At 40.2% G+C, this 21,269-nt stretch overlaps 1 protein-coding gene across 2 annotated transcripts; it reads right to left on the reverse strand.

Annotated features, from left to right (window-relative positions):
* Window positions 1-394: 394 nt before the first annotated feature.
* On the reverse strand, window positions 395-20,645 carry reps2 (RALBP1 associated Eps domain containing 2). Of its 2 annotated transcripts, XM_069522464.1 has the most exons (20): window positions 20,245-20,627; window positions 14,743-14,866; window positions 14,082-14,245; window positions 12,803-12,911; window positions 12,348-12,454; window positions 12,111-12,252; window positions 11,932-11,995; window positions 11,133-11,301; window positions 10,983-11,036; window positions 10,705-10,783; window positions 10,084-10,158; window positions 8,988-9,036; window positions 8,727-8,863; window positions 8,362-8,420; window positions 8,170-8,259; window positions 5,041-5,127; window positions 4,796-4,929; window positions 3,320-3,413; window positions 1,503-1,607; window positions 395-813 (listed from the first exon to the last, which is right to left on the reverse strand). In XM_069522464.1, the coding sequence occupies exons 1-19, from the start codon at window positions 20,422-20,424 to the stop codon at window positions 1,539-1,541; spliced, it is 1,986 nt and encodes a 661-aa protein (XP_069378565.1). In that variant the 5' UTR covers window positions 20,425-20,627; the 3' UTR covers window positions 395-813; window positions 1,503-1,538. The 2 variants fall into 2 exon arrangements, with proteins under 2 accessions (XP_069378565.1, XP_069378564.1); XM_069522463.1 differs by having other exon boundaries at window positions 395-1,607; window positions 20,245-20,645.
* Window positions 20,646-21,269: the final 624 nt, after the last annotated feature.

Below are 21,269 nucleotides of genomic sequence, written 5' to 3' on the forward strand. Positions count from 1 at the left end.
ACTTAGTCCGGACGGGCAGAAACTAAGATGTTTAGAAACGCAGGCTTTCAAATTGCTGATTGGATCTTTTCGGTATTGACGTAACTTTAATCTTAATCGCCAGGCTCCTGTCACATGAGCCCCTTCCAGTAAGAAAACAACCGGCATTGGCCTCTGCTACCAGTGTAGAACACTACATGGATTACCAATTACAAGTGATGCTGACTCTGTTGTATTTTCTATTAGTTGTTATTTTATGGATGGGGATTAAAACTGATGCAGAACAAAAATGCTCATGTGGACAGAGATGAAAATGCTGTATTCATACAAAAACCTAGCCTGACACACAATTAAATGGGTAAAACAAAGATGGAGTCCTCTTGCACAATCGTAGAAATAAGATGACAACAAGCGATAAAAATAGACCATTTTATTGATTCGTCAGCCCAGAACTCAGTTGTGCATGATTTTGTTTAATTTACAGTCCAATGCTCACATCGCTTTAGTAAACATGCAGTATCAAGCATGCCATCAGAATATTCAACCACTTCATTCATCATCATTAACAATCTACATGTTTGGGGGAACAATGGTCTAAAGCAAGCATCAACAGCACAACATATTTGCATAGATAAAATCAAAACCACATCTGCTTCTGCAGACATTCGCTCTTTGATATCTATCTCGCAAAACATAAGAGGAATGTTGAGGAATATTGTGCTTTTTTATCAGTTAGACTGATTTGCTTTGTGGAGATTTTTCTTTTCATAATTACCGTGACACTATGGATGAAGTATGAACATAAGGGATCCAGAAATTCAGCAGTTCTTCTTTCTAACAGGGGGAATAAATAGAAGATAGAGTCAAGTAAAATGCACACAAATCCAGTGTCAAAAGTGTCGACATTCTTCAGTGTCCTGATCATCACGTGGGTCAGTGCTACAATCTGACAGCAGACATCACATTTGGTTTGCAGGCTGTATATGTGTGGCTAAATCCAACTCAGCTCTAATGAGGTATTTGCTACCACACAGCCCCACCAATGTGTATTTAAACAAAATGTAAGTGCAAAACTGAATCACATTCACGTTGTAATCTGCAGCACTGTCACTTGCTTTAGACCATGAAGTACACAGTGCACGAAAGATGAAAACACAGAGTACTTTAGTTCCCATTATTAACACAGAACATGAGAAAAGTCATGGAAATATGTGCACGAAACTGTTACATGATTCATAAGTAGGGAACATTTTATGGGATAAAGAAACGGGAACTCAAAGGAGAAAAATAAGTTATAATGTCACAGTGAATAACAGGATATTTTACATGTGCATATCACACAATGATTTAAAAAATGCATGGATTCATCCTGCAAAACTGCACTAAAAATAATACAAAGGAACATTTGGGCGTAGAGCGTTATCACATCCCTGTGTCTACAATGCACCTTTGTTTCCATCGTGAGCCCTTTCACATTTACTCAGCATACATCACATGGCTCAAACATTGAGACATTGATGTACCTCAGTGAAACACTGGGAACCAGACTTGAGGCTCAGTCACGTCGAGGCCACAGGCCGCAGAAGCTCAAGCTGGGTCTCCAAGGTGACCCTGTCCTGGTGAACCACCTACAGACAAACAAGAGACACATGACATCTGATCACCGCAATCTCAACAAGACCTTCAACTCGGGAAGTAATTACATTTTTGCAGTGGTGACAATGGTCTAAAATAAGAATAAATCCCTGCTTACTGAAAGATTTATGTCTCATTTCATCCCAAAATATGAAAGTGTTGGATATAATCAAGTGGAAAGTCATGAAAAAAATGACAGTTTGACATGAGGGCAGCGTAAAACATTCACAACCAAGTGTTTTAAGGGAAATATATTTGTTAGATTAAGTGGAAAATGTCTTAACGCAGTGGTCGGATTTCTGAAGAGCACAAAAATGACAAATCATTTGCTGGGGATCAGAGCTTATAGTAAAATGGCAATCATGTTAATCTTTGATATATTCTTTGGACCATGGAGTTGGACATGTTTCATTAAGATGCTTGTTTACGCTGAACCAAACAAAGCAGTTCAGTGCTGCCTGCATGAACGATCTTAGGTTTCTGACTGTTGGTGTTCCAAAATCAGTAGCACAACGTGTAACAACAGTGTCGGTGTCTGTCCCGCCATCCTGGCTCTACCTCTTAGTTCTACAGAGTGCTTGACTGCTGGTTAACAGCAATGTTCCAACATCCAACCCATGTTCGTACCTCTTAAAGACAAAGGTGAGGTGGAATAAATCACATTCCCACCTTTGAGCCGACTGTGAGAGGCTTTTAACAAACATCTGCATCCTGAGCAAAAAGGGAGTGAATGCTTTTATGCAAAATAACACTCATGTGCTGATTGTCCTTTCTTTGTACGTTCATAAGAATATTTAATATTAAATAACCACAAATGTCCTTATGTCTCGATCTCTTTTTTCATTTGGACTTAGACATCAGCTTGGAGTCATCCAGCCTCCTGTCTCTTCTCACACACCCTGCTGTAGTTGGACTCTTGACTGGCCTATAGGCTCTATTTTAAACAAGACAGTTGTGAATGCCAGTAGCTGTTTGGTCTTTCAACAAGGCTGGAGTCTATATAAAGACCCATATGCCTTTCTCTGCAGAATTCCTCAGATGCTTTGAGGAACTAGCAGAATTAGAGAGAATAAATATCAGCCTAGAATACACAGTGCTCATGGAAGAAGAATGATAATAAATAAAGGCTTACAGCTTAAAAATCCCTCTACCTGTTTGGACTTTCTCTCTTTTTTTAACTCCCACGTCTCTGTGTTATTAAAACTATAAAAGTGCTGCATGTGCGTGTGTGTGTGAAGGATCCACTACTGGATCATTTACAAGGGGAATGACAGGCATGCAGCATGTGTTCCAAATGTGAGTGCGTGTGCCACAAGCAGATCCCCAATGCAAACATCCAAGTCTGTGCCATTAGTTCAGCTATGAGTGATGGGGGAGCAAACTGTTGAGCTCTGACCTTTTCACCACTTTGGACCTGCAGAACTTCTGACGATCGAGCAGCAACTTTCTAAACAGTATTAACCGTGCTCTCTTGGTTGTGGTTAAATGTAGCGTATAAACTCCCGCCCTTTGATTAAGCAGCCTTAACATGTGTTTTCTGGGAGCTGCAGGGCTGGTTTTCCCCTTTTCAGTGTCCCGGAGGAGCCAGAGGGCAGGGAGGGTCAGACAGTTCACATAGATGGACACGCAAAAAATACAAAATACAAAGTGGTATGGTTGCATTTAGAAAATGCTTTGTGCTCTAAAAAATAGAGGAGAGGCTGACCTTGAGTTGTTGTTGGAGCTCACTGTTGAGGCGTGTCAGTACTGCGTTGGTTTCTTTATTCTTACGGATCGCCATCTGGATCTCCCTCTTCTGTCTGGAAAGAGAAAAAAAATCATCAGGATTTTAATACATTTTTATAAAGATAGAATTATTAATATAATAAAAGTCTATACTACTCTATTTTCGTTTGAAAATGCCTCAACTCAGCTACAGATACGTCTGCTGTCCACACTACACCGGAGCTCAGAAACACTGCTGGTCCTGTAGGTTGAAAACTGGGGGGACATTTTAGTGTGGACGGGCAGAAACACAGATGTTTGGAAATGATGACGTCACTGATTGGGTCTTTTCGGTCATGATGTAGCCTTTGCTTATTTGTCAGGGTCACACATGACCCTCTCCAGAAGGAAACAACCAGCATTAGACTTGGTTACCAGTGTAGACCACAACATGAATAATCAAGTTGTGTTTGAACGGCTGTTGTGCAGTTAAATTCTGCATTTTATATTTCACCAGCGCTGCTTCTCGTTTGTTGCCTCGTTCTTTCTGCAATTAACAACCAAATGGTTCTTGTGCACATCGACACGCACAGTATATAAGAGTGGTCATGTGCCTTTTCAGGCGTGTTAGTATGGACGGCGATTAAAACGCTTGTGTGGAAAGAGGTTTTTGGTTTGAAAATACTAGCAAAAACATGCTATGTTATATAGTATGGTCATAGTCTTAGACCAGTGTACATGAATGAAGTCCATGAACTAGAATGAGACTCAGAAGACTGCATTCTTCTAAGGCCCAAACAGTTTATGAAAAAACATTTAAATTCACTAGCTCTGGATTGTTAATGTGGATCACACGCTCATTAATATCAGTCCCCTTAACATGCCTGATTTTTTACATCAAGATCCATGAATAATATCCTGGTAAATCTGTAAAAATGCCAAAAAGCCCTTTCTCGTAATGTTAGAGAATGGATGTTGGATCCTTTGTCCAGATCCACCCCAAAATTGAATGGTTCCATTTTCCACCCGTTCAATATTTTTTGTGGAATCCAAACAAACAAGTAAACAGACAAATATCTGAGATAAGATGAAGACTCTGAAACAATGAGTCACTGTGCTCAGAGACAGTGGACACTAAAAGGATCAGACTGAAGCTTTTAAGAGCTTTGCATCACTCAAGCAGCCACTGCCAGCAGTCACCACTGTTATTGATGGTCACCCTCTCCTGCACTAACCCACAGATTCACTGAGCTGTCTGGTCGATACGGAGACAGAAGCACACATGTTGGAGTCATTATGGAAGGTTAGGGTGCGCCTCAACCTCTTCTGAATTCCCCTTTCTAGATGGCTGTCAGGGGTTTATAATCACCGCACAGTGGATACTTTTACAGCACAGATAGTAAATTTAGATAGTCAATAAAACTTCACCAGGTTTAACTGAAATGGGGATTTTTAAAGAGTCAAATGTGTGACTGACTTTTGAGCAGGTTTGGAGGAGTGAGGAAACGGCACAGCGGGTAAAGGTGCAGCCTCTGGGTTCTGGCTCTCTGGGTGGTACTTCCTCCGAACTGGTTTCTGTGGAGCCTGACTGGGACAAACAGCCATAACATCCTGGAGGAGAGTTAACGGAAACAAACGTCAACCTCCTCACTGCGACAAAGACAAACACTTGAAAAAATAAAACGAGCACGACCCTCCCGAATTGATGTGATGGGTTCTGACCTGCTTTGGAGCATTTGTCAAGTCTTCAGTATTTGGACCAAATCGAGATCGTAAACTCTGCTCCTCAGGTTTTACTCTGTTCTCCTCCTGGAACACAGACAAAAGCAAACAAATGACAATAACAGAACAAAAGAACATCAGAGCGTCGATGACATTATAAAGTGGAATGATATGAGGGGAATGCTAAAGAGGCAGGATGAAATGTGTCTGCTCTGACCGTAGCTAAATCAACAGCTTCCCTATAGGGAGCACGATGTAGTGCTCTGCAGCCATGATGGATTAACCTGCGTTTATTGCATCTCCTTCCTGCATTTCAGCCATTACTCTCCTCTAGACATAATGTATAATATACCTCCACCTGTTTTTATTCAGCAGAGAGGTTAAAAGTGCAAGAGTGTGAAGACAGGCCCTCTGCTTCTTAATTCTAGATCATAGTAAAGGCTGCAAGATTCGTTATTTGGGAAGTTGAAGGCATTTCTTACTAGGCAGCCCTTCGGGTACCTTTTTTGCCCTACAGCATTTCCCATCTGTTAATGTTGGACTTGGTGAATTTGATCCACTAATTTCTATGGGCTGCTGTCTCCGTTGTGGTGGCAGCTGAAATGCCTGGGCTTTCCTGATGGTTTAAACAGGCTAAAGCTGCTCCTGTAAACTGTGCCCAAGAAAGCTAAAAAACGCATTACGCTGAGCAATGCGACTGACTCGCGAGCAGACACAAATAAACGGCCCAAAGATTTACTTCACTGTCGAATGTGAAACACAACCACAGCATGGAAACATTAAAAAGTTACTGTAGTAGCTGCAACAGTGGCAATAAACCACAGGAGCTCTATTAGCAGTACGTGTGGTCACATCAGCCATAGGACATGGCTGTTTCACTCCAGAAATGTAAGGGCTGAAAAAGTTACGTCACTCTCTCAAAGAGGGAGAGATTTTTTCAACCGGTTTGATTTAAATGATTTAAATTAAAGCAAAGCAGCGAGATTTATATCCAAACTTGAGTTGTTTTTACAAACCAAGAGTCTGAATGTTTTAACTTGTCCGGTGGTTTGATGCTGACCGAGAGCAGATACAGGGACTCTCTGTGACTCACCAATCATCTGACTGGACCCTTTCACTCTCAGGTCCAGTCTGTCTCCGTCCTTCAAACGGTTCTCCTAATTTCCCTGCAGAAGCTTGGCTCGTATCAAGTACTCACCTTTAGCATCGACATATTTTATAAGTATGAGCTATTTTTAACTGTACCAACAGTTCCCTCATCTACAAAACATTTCTCTCAGGGGCTGGTTTAAGTTTCAGTTTGCCTTACTAAGTGAAAAACATACACACAGGGTTTATCCACCTTTGGGATCGTCCAGTCTGCTTGCTTTTAATTTAGCCTAGGTAAAACATCCTGTGGGAAGGCAGGGAAATGGTGATACTCCACAAACAACTGTGGGAAGACTTCCGAAGAATTACACACACAAGACCAGAGCCAGCATTGAAGAGGGCACATTCACTCTACTAGTAAATGATCCCATACTGAAAAGACAGCACGGCAGGATTTGAGTGATTCTACAACATTAAAGAGGAGATGGGTGGTCTTATGTTACTGAGGACTGGACACTGTGATCACAAAAATTAAGAGCTGCTGTGCCCTTTGACCTGAAAACTACATTGCATGTGTCAAATTAGATCCAGAGGGGTGGATGTCAAAAAAGACAAAACGCCTAACGACTTCTCTCTGTCTCCCAGGACGACAGACAAATAAATATAAAGATTTCGAGAAATTTCACACGCAGTTCCACTCAAATAAGCCAAATAAATACATTGTTTAAAAAAGTACTTATCATATACACTCAATACTCCACACACACTCACACATGCAGTGAAGTAGAATGTGACCATCAGTGTTTTGTTTAAGTTTTCGAGGTTTATTCTAATTGCTATAGCTTAACTAGTGGGACAAATGGAGAAAAACCCTCAACATCAGCAGAATCAGTGCCTGCATGGCACTTTAAGCATTGTTTTAGATTTAAATTGTTTTATTGTTTTGATATTTTTCTTTTATTCAATTCAATTCAGTTTTATTTGTATAGCACCAAATAATAAAGTTCATTATCTCAAGGCACTTTACCTAGAAGGTCACAACCTTAAAAATTATAGGGAAACCCAACAGTTCCTAGTTCTGTTTTGTTTTATAGCATTGCTGGATATGATCTCACTCTTTTATGATTTGCTATAGAAATAAAGTTCATCGTTGGTATTTTCATCATTATTATCAATACTGCTACTAAATATATATCATGTCTTGGGTGAGCATTATTCATGTATTTATTAATACAGCTAACCCAAGACATGAATGGGAACTTGAGGATCTAAAGTAAAATCAGACGATAGTCCAAAGTTATTGGCTCTAGCGGTTGTCATGCAGTACACGTTCATGTATTTCAGGGGCGTAGCTTTGATGAGAGGGCGGATGGGAGCGGTTGTACTTGCTCTTGCTAACTTTTCCAGTATTACCAACCCTAGCTTGAAATGTTTCATTGAGAAGTTGCTATTATGGAAAAGGAGGTTCTATCTAAAAACTAAACTGACTAACAGGAAGCATCGCCTCAATACTGCACCAGATATTAGGCAGACATTTTTCCATTTAAGCTTTAAACATCCACTCACAAACATTAAACATGATCTAGATTGTTGTGTGGTGCATCAGAACACAAGCATCTACCCACGTGATATCATAGTGTCAGGAATAACAAATGAAGGACAAAGAGAATGAGGTTGAAAAGGCCTCAGACTAAATGCATGACCTGACACTTGAGCCATAAATAAATCTCTGATGCTTTCGCTTCCTTGCCGTCCACAGGAGAGAAGACTTTGATGTACACCACTGTTGTAACCTTCCAGTCTATTTGTGTCTTGAAATAGAGGATCGTATATTTAACAAACACGACCTTGGTGACACATTTATGGGGCTGTGTCTGAGATGGGAGGTGGAAAATAGGAAAGTGGAAAGCACAGAATCTGGGATGGAAGTTTGAGTTTGTCTGCTGAATTTTCTTCCTCATAAATTAAGACTATTTGCTCCTTTAAACATTTTCTAAAGCCAGAGACAAATAGAAATAAGGAATTAGTTTTTTGGTTTACCTCTTCCTTAAAGTGACTGAAGTCTGCAAAGTTGGGCTGCTGCACTTTACTTGAGGGAGTTTTCTCTGAAGCGTTGATAAAATGAGGAACCTGAGAGATGATAGATACTGATTAGTCAAAAATCAAATTCATTCATGTGAATCTATGGGAGCACATTGGCTTGGATTGATGCCATAATTAAACATATCTTACCTGTGAGGTCATTGGTCTTGGAGGGAGGGCAGGAGGAAGCAGCCATCCACTTTTTACACCTAAAATCCAGAAAAGCTTTCAGCCACTGTGGTTATATTTCTTTGTTCTTAGGAAACATCCTACATCACTAATATACTCTGACTTGCCCGTAACCTTTCAGACTGAACAACACAACCCTGCCTATCTCCATTTCCCCTTTTGTTCTCTCTTGAAAGGGGAACTGTCGTAAACAAAATACAAAAACTCGGATGCAAAACGCACCGTAGCCACAGGCAGTTCACACTCTCAGGATCGGTGTTAGAAAAATGTAATACTGTAAGAAGAGCTGTGTAAAGACCGGAGCGCTGGGTGGATGTGACTTGTACCTGGAGTGCCCTGCTGGAACAGCTTGTTGAGGTCCAGTGAGGAGGCTCTGGAGTGGGTTTTCTGGGGTCGAGGTGGGGGCGTCGGAGGCTCCTCTGACTTCTTCATTGCATCTTCAATAGAAGTGCTAGAGTAGGACCTGTTGATGAGGTCACATGGGTGGACAAAAACAAACAAACATATACAACGATTAATGAGCAATTTAGGATATTATTGACTTAATTTCTGTGTTGTAATGATTGTGTTGCGATGAGGATTTTCACCTCGGCCTTGTTTTGGTCCTCATCTGTGGATCTAGGTCCTGAGGCGGCTCTGTGAGGAAAGATACGTTCGATGAGCAAAAGCAGGTCAGTCTTGTTTGAGTTGTTGTAAATGAGAAGCAGAGACCTCTCGTGTAACCATTGTGATCACACTAAGACCACTGCTCATGTGGCAGCAGCAAACAAGCCATTGTTTTTATGTCGATTTTTTGTTGTGCTCTGGACCTCTCGTGTAGCTTCATTAAAAACAAGGGGTTTTCCTCCCACAGTCAAAAGACATGCAAGGATTAGATTGATTGGAGACTCTAAATTCCACTTGTGTTAGACGCTGTCTTTTCTCATTTAAGTTGTAACTATTGTTCTTTTGTTCATGTGCTCTCCTACATGCAGCATCTTTTGCACTTCAGCAAGTCCTGGAGTAGGGATCACTCACAAGAGGCTCTCTCTGAGTTTTCTAGTTTTTGTCCATATTAATAGAGTCATTTTGGTCGTTTTTCCTTTCTCTTGCTGAGGGTTAGGGGCAGAGGATGTGGAACCTTGTTAAGCCCTGTGAGACAAATTGTGATGTGTGAATATAGACTATACAAATGAAATCTGATTGGTTTATTGATAAATTGAATGTAGGTATGAATGGTTGTTGTCAGAGACAAACAACCATGTATGATGTACACTGCCCCTTGATAGATGGATTTGCACTTTAAATTTAACCATCCTTGAGTAGACATTTCTGACATAATTGTATCTTTTTCCTAAACATGTTTGTAGCTTTGGATTTGTCTGCATTTAGTTTTGTCTTGTTTATGTGTGGGAATAAATTGTCTTTTTGTATTTTTTATTGAATTGAATTAATCAGCATCACACCATGTCATTTATATGATGTGATATTTTTGCAACTATTTTCATGGGTAAAATATAACAAATCACTTTGACATGCCTGGATATTACCATGTACTATACTGTAACACTGTAATGCAGAACTACACTCTCACTAAAACACAAGTCAATAAACCAAGAAGTTCCACCGTACAGGAGGAAACACATGGGTAGTGGGGTGTGTGTATCCAGTTCCATTTTCTTATGTTAAGAGTTTCATTATCACCTGGCCTCTCAGGAAAAGCACCAAGATATAGAGTGCGTTTCATTTCAGATGTTGTCAGCCGCTTCAAACTCGCATCTGCAGACAAAATGATAAAGACATCAACAGCAGAACTCACAACATGACATGAAAAGTTGATTCATTCAGCACTTTTAAAACATAAAAAAAAAAAAGTTATTTTTTATTTTTCATGGACTCTTTTAGTGTAGAATAATTGTGGATGGTGTCGTTTCATTTTATCTTTACAGTCCGAAGCACTTCTCTGCTTTGTTTCTTTTTTTGATGGTTGGGAGGGATGATGGGTATTTATTATTTTTCTGCATTGATTGTACAATATGTGTCTATGCCAAGGCAGCAGCATAAGGAAGTCATACACAGTATGTGATTATATCTTATGTAGTTATCCTGACTGTGTTAATAAATATAAAAAATAAAAAAGTGAGTGGAAAATATGCTGAGATGTTTTTGTCCCTGTGCCAGTTAATGTTGTTTTGTTGTTTAGCAGAGCACCAAATTACATCAGAGGAACTGAATGTGCCGTGCGTTTGATTTTTGTATTTAATGTTTTTCACTATTTTTGGGTCAATTAGTCTAATAAATCATGAAAAAAGTATCTTATTTTACCTCGTTTACAGGATTCATCTTTCAAAGCTTGTTTTGTTGTTGCTAAACTTGGCTGGATTCTCTCTATAATGCTTCGATCCTGAGAAAACAGAGAAAATAATTATCTGCCAAAACATTTAGAGCAATACAACATTACTAACTACAAGCTTATGCTCCACATGATGAGGAGACCGCACTTGGACCACTAGGGGTAGACTCATGCTCAGCTTCTTAGTGCCCCCTACAGGCACCACAGAGGGACTCCACATTTTTAAAAAGAGACTGAGGACTTGGTTTACCATCTGACTGGGCCTTGGTTCAGAATCCTCAAAGTCAATAAGAGGCTCCACACTCTGCAAAACAGAATAAACACACATATAAGCACAAATATAAGACATTAGAATCGGATTGCATGTTTCAGGTAACAGATTCGTGTATGTCTGCCTCACTTCAGGAGTATCTGGTATGTCGTCCTCCTGCTGCAGGAACCCTGGCTGCAGCGTTGGGGGAAGGCTCTCTGGGAGAGGGTAGCCATTCTTGCGTGCCACAATCAAGTGAAAGGCTGTGCAGAACTCAGAGAAAGTGAGAGCTCCATCTCGATCCACATCACTCAACTCCCTTAAAAGAATAGTTGAAAAGATGAAGAACATCTTGAGCTGGAGACTTCTGGCTTAAACAATAATCCTGATTATCAAACTAAGAAGTCAGAAACTTGGTGATCTTTGCTAATAACTCACCATTGGGGTATTGTAATTTCTGAATTTCTGACTAAAACTTACTGGTTATTTGGTACTGATAAAGAAAAACTGAATTCAAACCCCAGTGTATATTTTCATTCTACTCACAGACTAACTATATTATACACTATTTATACGCTCAGCTGACCTGCTGTGCAGTTTAAAAGATTCTAGTTCAGTGTATTTAAGTTTATTCAATGGGATTTTACAAACTGAACATGGTCTCTATTCTGATTATAAATTGGACCAAACACATCATTCTTTCTGGGAAACTTCATAGGAAATGACTTGGAAATGACATTGAAAATAAAATGCCACCACAATTTTTACTTGTAAAAAGTGTATTACTAAAACATATTTTAACTAGATCAGGTATTCTGTGTGGAAAAGAAATGTTTGGGCAACAGATATGCTCACAATTATATATCAGATCAGATCCGATCAGAACAGAACAGATCAGACGACACTGTGAGTCGGCACCATAGACTGTATATAAAGACACGGCACTCACCAGATGTGGGAGAGTTCTGGTATTGGGAGCTTGGATTTAGTGAAGAAGTTTTTTGCAACAGCTCCTGGAAAAATTCAAGAGTGATACAGAGGTGAAATAGTCTGAGAGTCATTTTTCAGTGAAGTTGCGTTTTATGTTAAGCAGCAGTAGTGGTGTTTTTGGTGGTGGGTTGTTCATACCCAGGATGAGAGCTCCCAGGTCAGGCTGGAGGGTCTTGAACTGATTTGTATAATACTCCAGCTGTTCCTCTGTGATCCTCCAGGGGTCATCATCAGAATAATCCGCTGCAGCCTGCTGGGCCAGCCTCTCCGCTGAAGCAGCCTGGGAAGATACACAGAAATAAAAAGTAGTAAAGGTCATAATAAAGACTTAAAGAAAGTGAAGTTGATCATCAGCTACAAAAACTCTGGTTGTACCCGAGCCATCGCAGGATGCTCTACACTGGGTTTGGTCCCGTAGTTACTGGGTGAGGTGTGCTGCTCCAGCTTAACGATCGGTCGTGAGGACGGTTTGCTTTCATAGACTGAAGGACAGGAGAGAAAAATGCAATGATTTCCTGTTGATGACCCCCCTCAAAATATGTGATCTGAGAGAATTACAGATCCAAAGACCAGCAGAGAGCAAAGTGAGCAGATAGAAATCAGAGCTACACCGTTTAGAAGAGGATGCAGTAAAAACTTTTTCCTTTTATTCTTTTATGTATAAAATATAACTACTGAAAGACTTTAGAAAATTATAACTGATCAAGCCCATATGCTGAAGTTGAAGGTTCCTTCTACTCTTGCCGGTACAGTAAGACTTCTCAATAATAATAGTATAATGGTAATTCTAATAATAGTAATTGTAATAAACAATGAGAAACAGAACTTACTGATCTGTGAGTCTGCTCCATTTTTCTGCTTGGTGTATGGGTAGCTGCGGTAGGTCATGGGAGAGTGGGGTGGTGAGGTGCACGGTGATCGAGGTGGGGACCAGGGTTCCTTATAAAACAGGGACACAGTATTTGTTATTTCTCATACATTTAAAAATATACACACATATACAAACACATACATATACACTTTCACATACACACGGACGTACACATAACTCCTGAACACTCCCATCAACCTAAATGAATGTATCATGTCTTTAATGTGGTGAGCAGCCTGTTCCATCTCATGACATAATGTGACCTAAAGATGGCAGCATAGTCATATTTCTGTAACAATCCCGAGACAGTCACAGGTAAGTACAGTATGTATGAAGTTATTATTTCAGAGAATGTTCCACCTCTATCAAATGTTGTTTTTTTTGGCATGTTAGAGTTAATTCAGTAGCTGACAGTACAGAGGCAGAGAATGAATGTAGGGAAAGAGAGAGAGGAGTTATACTAAGTTATACTTGGTAAACTTTGTTGTTTTTTGTCTTACACATATACAAAATATATAACAGGAAACAAAAGAAAGAGAGATTATTATTTCTGGTCAGTGCATTAAAGGGGTAGTTCACTGAAAAAGTCAAATTCACTCATCATCTACTCACCTCTATGCCAATGGAGGATTGGGTGAAGTGTTTGATAGTTTCACGGGGCTTGGATGACACCAGCATTGCTGTTTACACCTGAAAGTCCTCAAGTGTTTTGTGGACACCCACCCCTCCATCGGCATAGATAATGAGAGAATTTTCTTTTTTCTGTGAACCATCCCTTTAAACCCCGAGCTACCTGTGTGTCATATCGACAATGTAGAAAAGTCGGTATATGAAGACTGGCATTAGCAGAGAGGTCAGGGAGGTCTACAGCTCTACCTTCTTGTTTTTAGCTGATGCAGCACGTGCATCGACGTGGCATCCAAGTTTTCATTAGGTGTGTGTTCTGAGAGGCCCCACCATATGAATATTTACATACTTGTGACTGGTCTGGCTCGTCATTCTTCTCTAATCTCTCATCAATGAGGCATTTGTGTGCTGGTGATTACAGCTGACTGGAATGTCTTTGCTCACTGCACCATTCTTGGCCAGCTCTCGACATTTCTTCAGTGTGGCCTCCATTGAATGTCTCTTAACAGTGAGCGCTCTTCATCAGGGAGCAATTTTTACCAACGCTTTTTGAGCTGGCAGAAATCAACACATGATATCTTGGATCATCACGTGTTCTGTCCCATGCTCACCTTCTTCTCTACACTGGCCTCCAGGTGTCTCAAGGTGCCTCTGTCAGCTGGCGTCCATAACACAGAACCAGGTGTAGCCCCCTGACCCTCTATACTGGGAGGGACGGTTGAGTATCGCATCTCTGGTTCATTCTTCAGCCCAACAAATCTGGGCAGAGGTAGATCTAAAGACATGACAACAGAATATTGATTACTTTTAAAATCCTATTTACCACAGTGTTTCCTTGTTGTACTTTCCTTGGAAAAACTCAAAAAAACTTTTTAATGTAAATAAAGAGAAAACTATTTTTGTTGTGTCTGATCAGCAGCCTCCTGTATGATGACTGTGAATACACTAGAATTAAACAGAGGGATGAATCATGATGAACTCCTCTGTCTTTCTGAGGTGAGTTACTACTACTAATGCACAGCATGGTGAATTTGACAATCACATACCTCTTCCTATTAATCCATCAGATTATCATGAGCTGTGCAGAAATCTGATTTTCTCTTTGGCTGGGGTGTGACTGATTTCACGCTCTTGTAATAAGGACAAACCCACTTAGCCCTTTCCATGCGACTCCCCTTTCATCCAGATTAGACCAAATCCTGCCATGTTAAGATAATCTCCTGATCCCCTTTTGCTCTGATAAGACGCCTCCACCCTGAGCAGCAGACTTACTGGCCGTAACACTCTCCAGGCGAACAGGCAGACCAGACTGGGCAGCGGCGAGCAGCTTCAGGGCTACGTAGAACTGAGGTGTACCAAAGTAACCCAGTCGCTTCGCCCCACACACCTCGGTCACCTGGAAAAGACAGAAAGTTTCAAATCATTTTCAAATCAAAAGGGCAGTCATGAGCAGATTTGAACCCTATACCAACAACGATACCCTGATGAAACGCAACTTTATGCTTCCAGTCATGCAGTGCCTTCCTCTTTTCAGAAACATAATCTGGATTTGATCAGAGGAGACTTGTACATGACAATGTTACACCTTGTCAAGATACAAAGTTACAGGCTCTACAAGCAGAATAAAAATAAAAGAAACAGTATGTTAGACATAAGCATCTCCATGGGATCTGTTTATCCAGGCCTCTTTTGATTGGAGGTACAATGATGGCTTTGGGGGAGCAAAGGAGATTAGGATTATGTGGGTCAGTGCAGAAAAAAATCCCCAAAATATAACTGAAAGCAAATTCAGTTCAAGGTTCTTGAAAACTGTTTACTGTGGTGATGTGAACAAAAGCTTTACTGTGACTACAACTTCATCTGGCTCTTCAATACAACACTGAAACAAAGGGACCTTGAGTAATTACAATCCTCTTTTGGTCTTTAATGGTATTAAAAATTAATTATTCATCGCATCTGGTAGACCACGCACAAACACATGCTCCCCAGACACCAACCATTGTTTCCACACCGGGATACTCAAGTATAATCATAAAATCAAAAGAAATACTAGAGATTGTTTTACAGATAAGGCCTGATTGTTGGGTACATATGCAGAAAGGAATGGGTTCAACATGTTGGGAAAAGAATGCCTGCTTTTTGGACAAGATGAGAAATTTAAACACCAAAATTTGTATGTCAAGGTTCCGTCAGCAGACTGAAGGGAAAACAGTGAAGAACAGCTGGTCTGGCACGTACTCAAAGCACATGTCCACCTATAAGTAGCCCTGTAAAATGTGAATGTGTTGCTTTAACAACTTTTGATTGGATTCAACTTTAACATGTAATGTGATAATACTAGTACCTGTCTGTTTACAAAGTTCTGTTCTCTTGTCCTGTGTTTATTTATTTTCCGAAGCTACTTCAGAATTATTCCTTGTGAGTAGTAGTAGTTTGTGTGCTGGACGTTGTGTGCACAGCTTTTTATAAACAGTCTGTGGTGCAGAGTGAAGTTAGAAAATTTCGCTTTCATCCTTCCTGTGTTATCTGCAGTGAAAATAGTTTTTTATAAAATGAAACTGAATTTGCGTGGTTTATATATAAGTTAGAGTGATCTACTTAACTGCTGTTGTTTTTAAGTACACTGCATGTCAGCTATTTCAGAGGTCTGTTAAGCAAGCGGCACAATCTTCAGACCCAACTTTTCAGAATAAAAATAATATAATAATAATAATAATAATATGACAATCAAGCCAAGATGAACTATTTTCGAGATATGTGAGCCACAGACAGACAGGCAGACATTACTGGAATTAGTGGGTAGATTAGGGAGGCTATTTATGCAAGCTAAGCAAACTGCCAGCAGCTGGTTAGCTTTGCAGAAAAACTGTAAATGAAGAACAGGTAGCCTGGCTCCTCTACAGTAACAAATTATACCCACATCTAAAGCTCAGGCTAAGCTTCGCAGGCTAAGCTAATGAGATACTGGTGGTAGCTTCACATTTCAAGGGAACACATTTGATCTAAATTGAGTAAAATTATGTTCTTATTTGTACAAAACATAAATCATATCAAAGTTCCTCCAGTAAATGTTAACTATGATCTTTCCAGCATCTCGGTGAAGGCAACTGAATTTAATCTGCAAAGGTCCTGACACACGTTATAAAAAAGACTTGATGATTAGTTTCATTTTCTTCAAGTCACTTTACTGACGCATGAAGGTCATCTGGATTGTTTTAGTTTCACTAAGTCTGACACATGGCACAACATCCATCTTCTTGTGGCAACAACGGATTAACATTAAACATCTAACATGAACAAGTTTTTTCATAAACATACACGATCCAACAGCCAAGTTTTAAATAAGTCATCAGAGTAGAGTAATAGAGACTTAACCACATGGACACAAATTGACGTTTTTTGTGTCACTAAATTAAAATGTTCTGCTGAGTGTTTATGAAATATGTATGACTGGTGATGTGTGCTGTTAATACCCATTGTTCAAAGAGGTTTTGGGGCATGTGGAGTGCATGTGGCTCATATCCCCTTATGAGACATTATTTCTGCTTGACCTGCACTCATTCAACAGCTTTCACTGAGACACGAGATCCAAAACAACTACGGGCCAGAGAAAGGCTGAGCAGACAGTGAAGGTCAGGTCTGCAGTGTACGTGTGTGTGTGTGTGAGACTGTTTCAGAAAAACCAGCTAGGGCCTTGAGGAACCAGACTGGCTGCACAGATCAGGCAGCCTTAGGGAGAGAGTCAAGAAAAAAAACATTTCAGTGCACATAATGTCATCACTGGTATGATTTTCAGGACATTAATGAATCATATGCCTCGTTGACGATATGAATGAAACTCAAGTTTGAATATTAGACATGCTGGATATCTGAGGCACATGAGTATTACTCACACGTCTTCCTTTTTTATTTTACAATAGCACATATTTTCTATCTTTTTCACTTGAAATTTTATAAACAAAGAAAGTATGGAGTTTTTCTAATTTACATAATGAGTAAATATAAGTGTACTTATGACCCTGTGTCTCAGTTTAGATGCATGTGAGTTGTTAGCAGCTCCGAAAAAAGGAACTTCTGCCCTCTAAACTTCTCAGATGGTTTCATTTAAATAATTAAATAAACCAATGAGTATTACTTTTCATACTTTTAATTGTAATGGAGCATTTTTGCAGTTACTTTTATCAAAGGATCTATAAGTACTTCTTCCACCACAGTGAGCAACACTGGCAGTACAGAGAGGCGAACTCAGGTCGCACCTTCCTCAAACAAACTGGTTCTGCAGCCACGTCAGTCAACACAGTACATGCCACTGCGCACAAACAAATACTAGGGACTTTCAATGCAACCTGACAACAACTTGACTGCAAGTTACACATAGGAAGCTGGTCAACAGGAAAGCCCCATAATTTCAGTCAATAAGTCCTTGTGATGAGCGTAACAATTGAATTCACTACACGCTGATGAATGGGCAGGAGAGTGTTTCTCTGAATGACTGCTGACTTCACAGCCATCAGTGACAGCTCAGCAGGAAGAAGAAGGGTCGTGCTTTTACTACTTATGTGCTATGAGCATGTAAACTTCCTTCCTCTGTATAACTGATCAGTCTAGATATCTACCAACTAATTCCACAAACGTCCGTCTGTCTGTATGTGGAACGCATATCTCGTGAACCGCTAATGTAATTGACTTCACACTTGGCATGTGTATTGCAAATTGCCAAAAATGCAGTGCTGACTTTGGTGCGTTTTGGACATGCGATACGTTAAAAAAATGTAATAAACAGGTCACCAGCAGTCTGTGGACCAAGTAAAGCATGTCTTCTTTTGCGTCTTCAGATAAACTACAGCACTGGTTGCCAACTGCATCAAACTGCTGGACAAAGTCTGCGCCAAATTATTATGGACCTGAGACACAGACACCGACACAGAGCAACAAGCAGAGCTTTTATTTTAGAAAATTGAAAAAGTCTGAACTTGGGTCTGTAATTCAACAAATTGAATTAAATTTTATGAAAAACATTGACTTTAAAATCTTCATTGTAAATAAACCAAGTAGGATGAAGAATTCTTCTAATGTCACTCTGCAGATCACACCAAACAGACAGGTTTAGAATGTGCTCTGCACAAGTACAATTCATCAGCAAACACTCATCTACATACACTCCCTGGTGGAAAAACTCCAGAGTGTATCTGCAGCAGAAAAGTCATCATACAGCTCCTGTGTCACATGATGGTATTCTGGTAAATTGGTGATTTGCTGTTTATCGTGAGGAAACACACCATTTACGACTCTCAGATACTGTGACACAATGACCCAGAAGTCAGCGCTGAGTCCTGCAGCAGGCATCCTGCAGGAGGGCCAAACACGGTTTAGAAGCCTGAGTGTCAGTCAATCCTGTGTGGTGGCGGCGAGCCAGGCCGGACAGGAAGAAAGCTCAATGCCAAACTTCCTGACACCAACACAGACACACAATAGGCTGCGATCGCCGGGAGCCGACCCCTCGGGACAGAGAGTGGCGTGAATAGAGGCGGTGACCTGCTGTGTTCATCTGAGCTGGAAAAACATTATTTATATTCCGGTTATGGGTCAGCAAAATGACTGTGACTAAGTAGTTTTACATTGCAGCCAATGAATAACAAACGCACCAACATGGTTACTGTCAAGCATCATTTGTGTCATCAATTAAAAAGAGAAAAGGTAAATTTCTTTAAATTCATGTGCTAATGATTTTCATTTGTGAGAAGAAGAATTCGTCATTTCTACCAACAAATGTTACATACTCTGCTTTTACAAGAGTGAGCTATTAGATTTTGATGACATTTTTGGAATCTATTTTGATATTTGATAGAAAAGAACAACATTTGAGTTATTTTCCTAACATGAAAGGCCAAACATTTCTTGGTTCCAGCCTTTAAAATTAGAGATTTGCTTTGAACTGTTTTAAAGTCCTGGTACATTCAGTATTTGTTATTTGTTGCTTGAACAAAACAAACTGTGAATATGATCACTTTGAGTTTTGGAAAACTAAGGTGGATGTAATTCTCAGTAGTTGATAGAAAAATAGTACTTTGGTGTTAGTTCAAATGATTTGCACTGTTGAGATTGGGCCAAAAGTACAATGCAACTGTTAAACGTCTTTAAAGAGAAATGATTTCTACTAACTGTTACTTGATGTTAAATACTCATCTTTGTCACTAGTTTGGACACTGAAATTACATTGAGAAATTAAATATATTAATTAATAATAATAATAACTGGGGTTTATATAGCACCTTTCAGGGTACCCAAGGCGCTTTACAGAGAGAAGAGACAATGATACAAGTTACAAGAAGTACACACACACACACACAAACACACACACACACAAACACACACACACACACACAATGCAATCAAATACACTGAGTAATAGGACTGCCTTGCTGAAACAAAGTGTGAATGTGTGAACCCCACCTCTCTCTCTCTCACACACAGACACACACACACACACACACACACACACACACGCACACACACATTGAGTAAAACGACTGCCTTCCTGTTTGACAGAGGAGCAGACGAATGGTGTGTGAAATCTCTCTCTCTCTCTCACACACACACACACACACATACACCATCCATATAATAAAAACCATAGTATTTGATCCAGATCCCGGACTCCCTGCACCTCCTGCGGATCAGATCAGACCCTCCCTGCAGCAGCTCTCTTCCCCTCGCCTCCTCTGACATGTGATGACCCAGCAGGCGCAGACGAGATGTGTGTGGCACACTCACTTTGTGCAGGGCTTCAGGAGGAAGCTGGGACGCCTTGAACAGCTCTGCCACTTTGCTGGAGGACAGCGTCCCCGGTGTGTCAGCCTGACACAGGCTGCGCAGACCCGAGTAATACCGCTGCTCATGCTCGTTCAGGGGGATCGAACTCCCTGCAGACGCCACACCGCAGTCCTGATCCATTCCCCGGAGGAAGCGCTACAAGCACACGGATCGATTCATTCTGCTCCGGACAGAGGCTCCTCTCTCAGCTCGGAGGTTTGGCTGGAGGAGGACGGTACGAGAGAGAGAGGGAGGGAGAGAGAGATCCCCGTGAACACACACACACACACACACACACGCACACAAACACACACACACACACTGCTGCTGCTGCTCTGCTCATCCACTCCTACTGCTCATTATGACTGAGTATAGCAGTACCGGTCTGTGCCTTCAGGGGGCGGTAGAGCACAGGAAGAAGGGAGGCATTGTCTGCTTTATTTTCGCCACCACACAATGAGATGATGGCAAATATAACAGATGATATAATATAAGAATATAACAGATGATATAATATAAGAATATAACAGATGATTTAATATAAGAATATAACAGATGATATAATATAAGAATATAACAGATGATTTAATATAAGAATATAACAGATGATTTAATATAAGAATATAACAGATGATTTAATATAAGAATATAACAGATGATATAATATAAGAATATAACAGATTATTTAATATAAGAATATAACAGATGATATATTATAAGAGATAGTTCACCCCAAAAGGAAAATTCACTCATTATCTACTGACCACTATAATGGAGGGGTGGGTGAAGTGTTCGAGTCCACAACACACTTCTGGAGTCTCAACAGAAAACAGCCAAATCCCATACAATTGAATGGTGACCAATTCTTCAAACAGAAAATCAACAGAAAAAACATGAAATGCCTCCATACTGGTCCTGTTGTGTCATCCAAGTGTTAGTAAGCCCCGACATTCTACTTGAAACAGTGTCATTTACACCATGTTTTA

This window comes from Paralichthys olivaceus, chromosome 3 (assembly GCF_024713975.1).
Source record: "Paralichthys olivaceus isolate ysfri-2021 chromosome 3, ASM2471397v2, whole genome shotgun sequence".
Classification (NCBI taxonomy): domain Eukaryota; kingdom Metazoa; phylum Chordata; class Actinopteri; order Pleuronectiformes; family Paralichthyidae; genus Paralichthys; species Paralichthys olivaceus.

Excerpts from the sequence above, each read along its gene's own strand:
- reps2 (XM_069522463.1), bottom strand. The coding sequence starts at position 20,424 with ATGGATCAGGACTGCGGTGTGGCGTCTGCAGGGAGTTCGATCCCCCTG. Across the intron at positions 12,912-14,081 it reads AGGCCAGTGTAGAGAAGAAG|GAACCCTGGTCCCCACCTCG; the intron begins GTGAGCATGGGA and ends CTGTTTTATAAG. Across the intron at positions 11,302-11,931 it reads CCAGAACTCTCCCACATCTG|GGAGTTGAGTGATGTGGATC; the intron begins GTGAGTGCCGTG and ends TATTCTTTTAAG.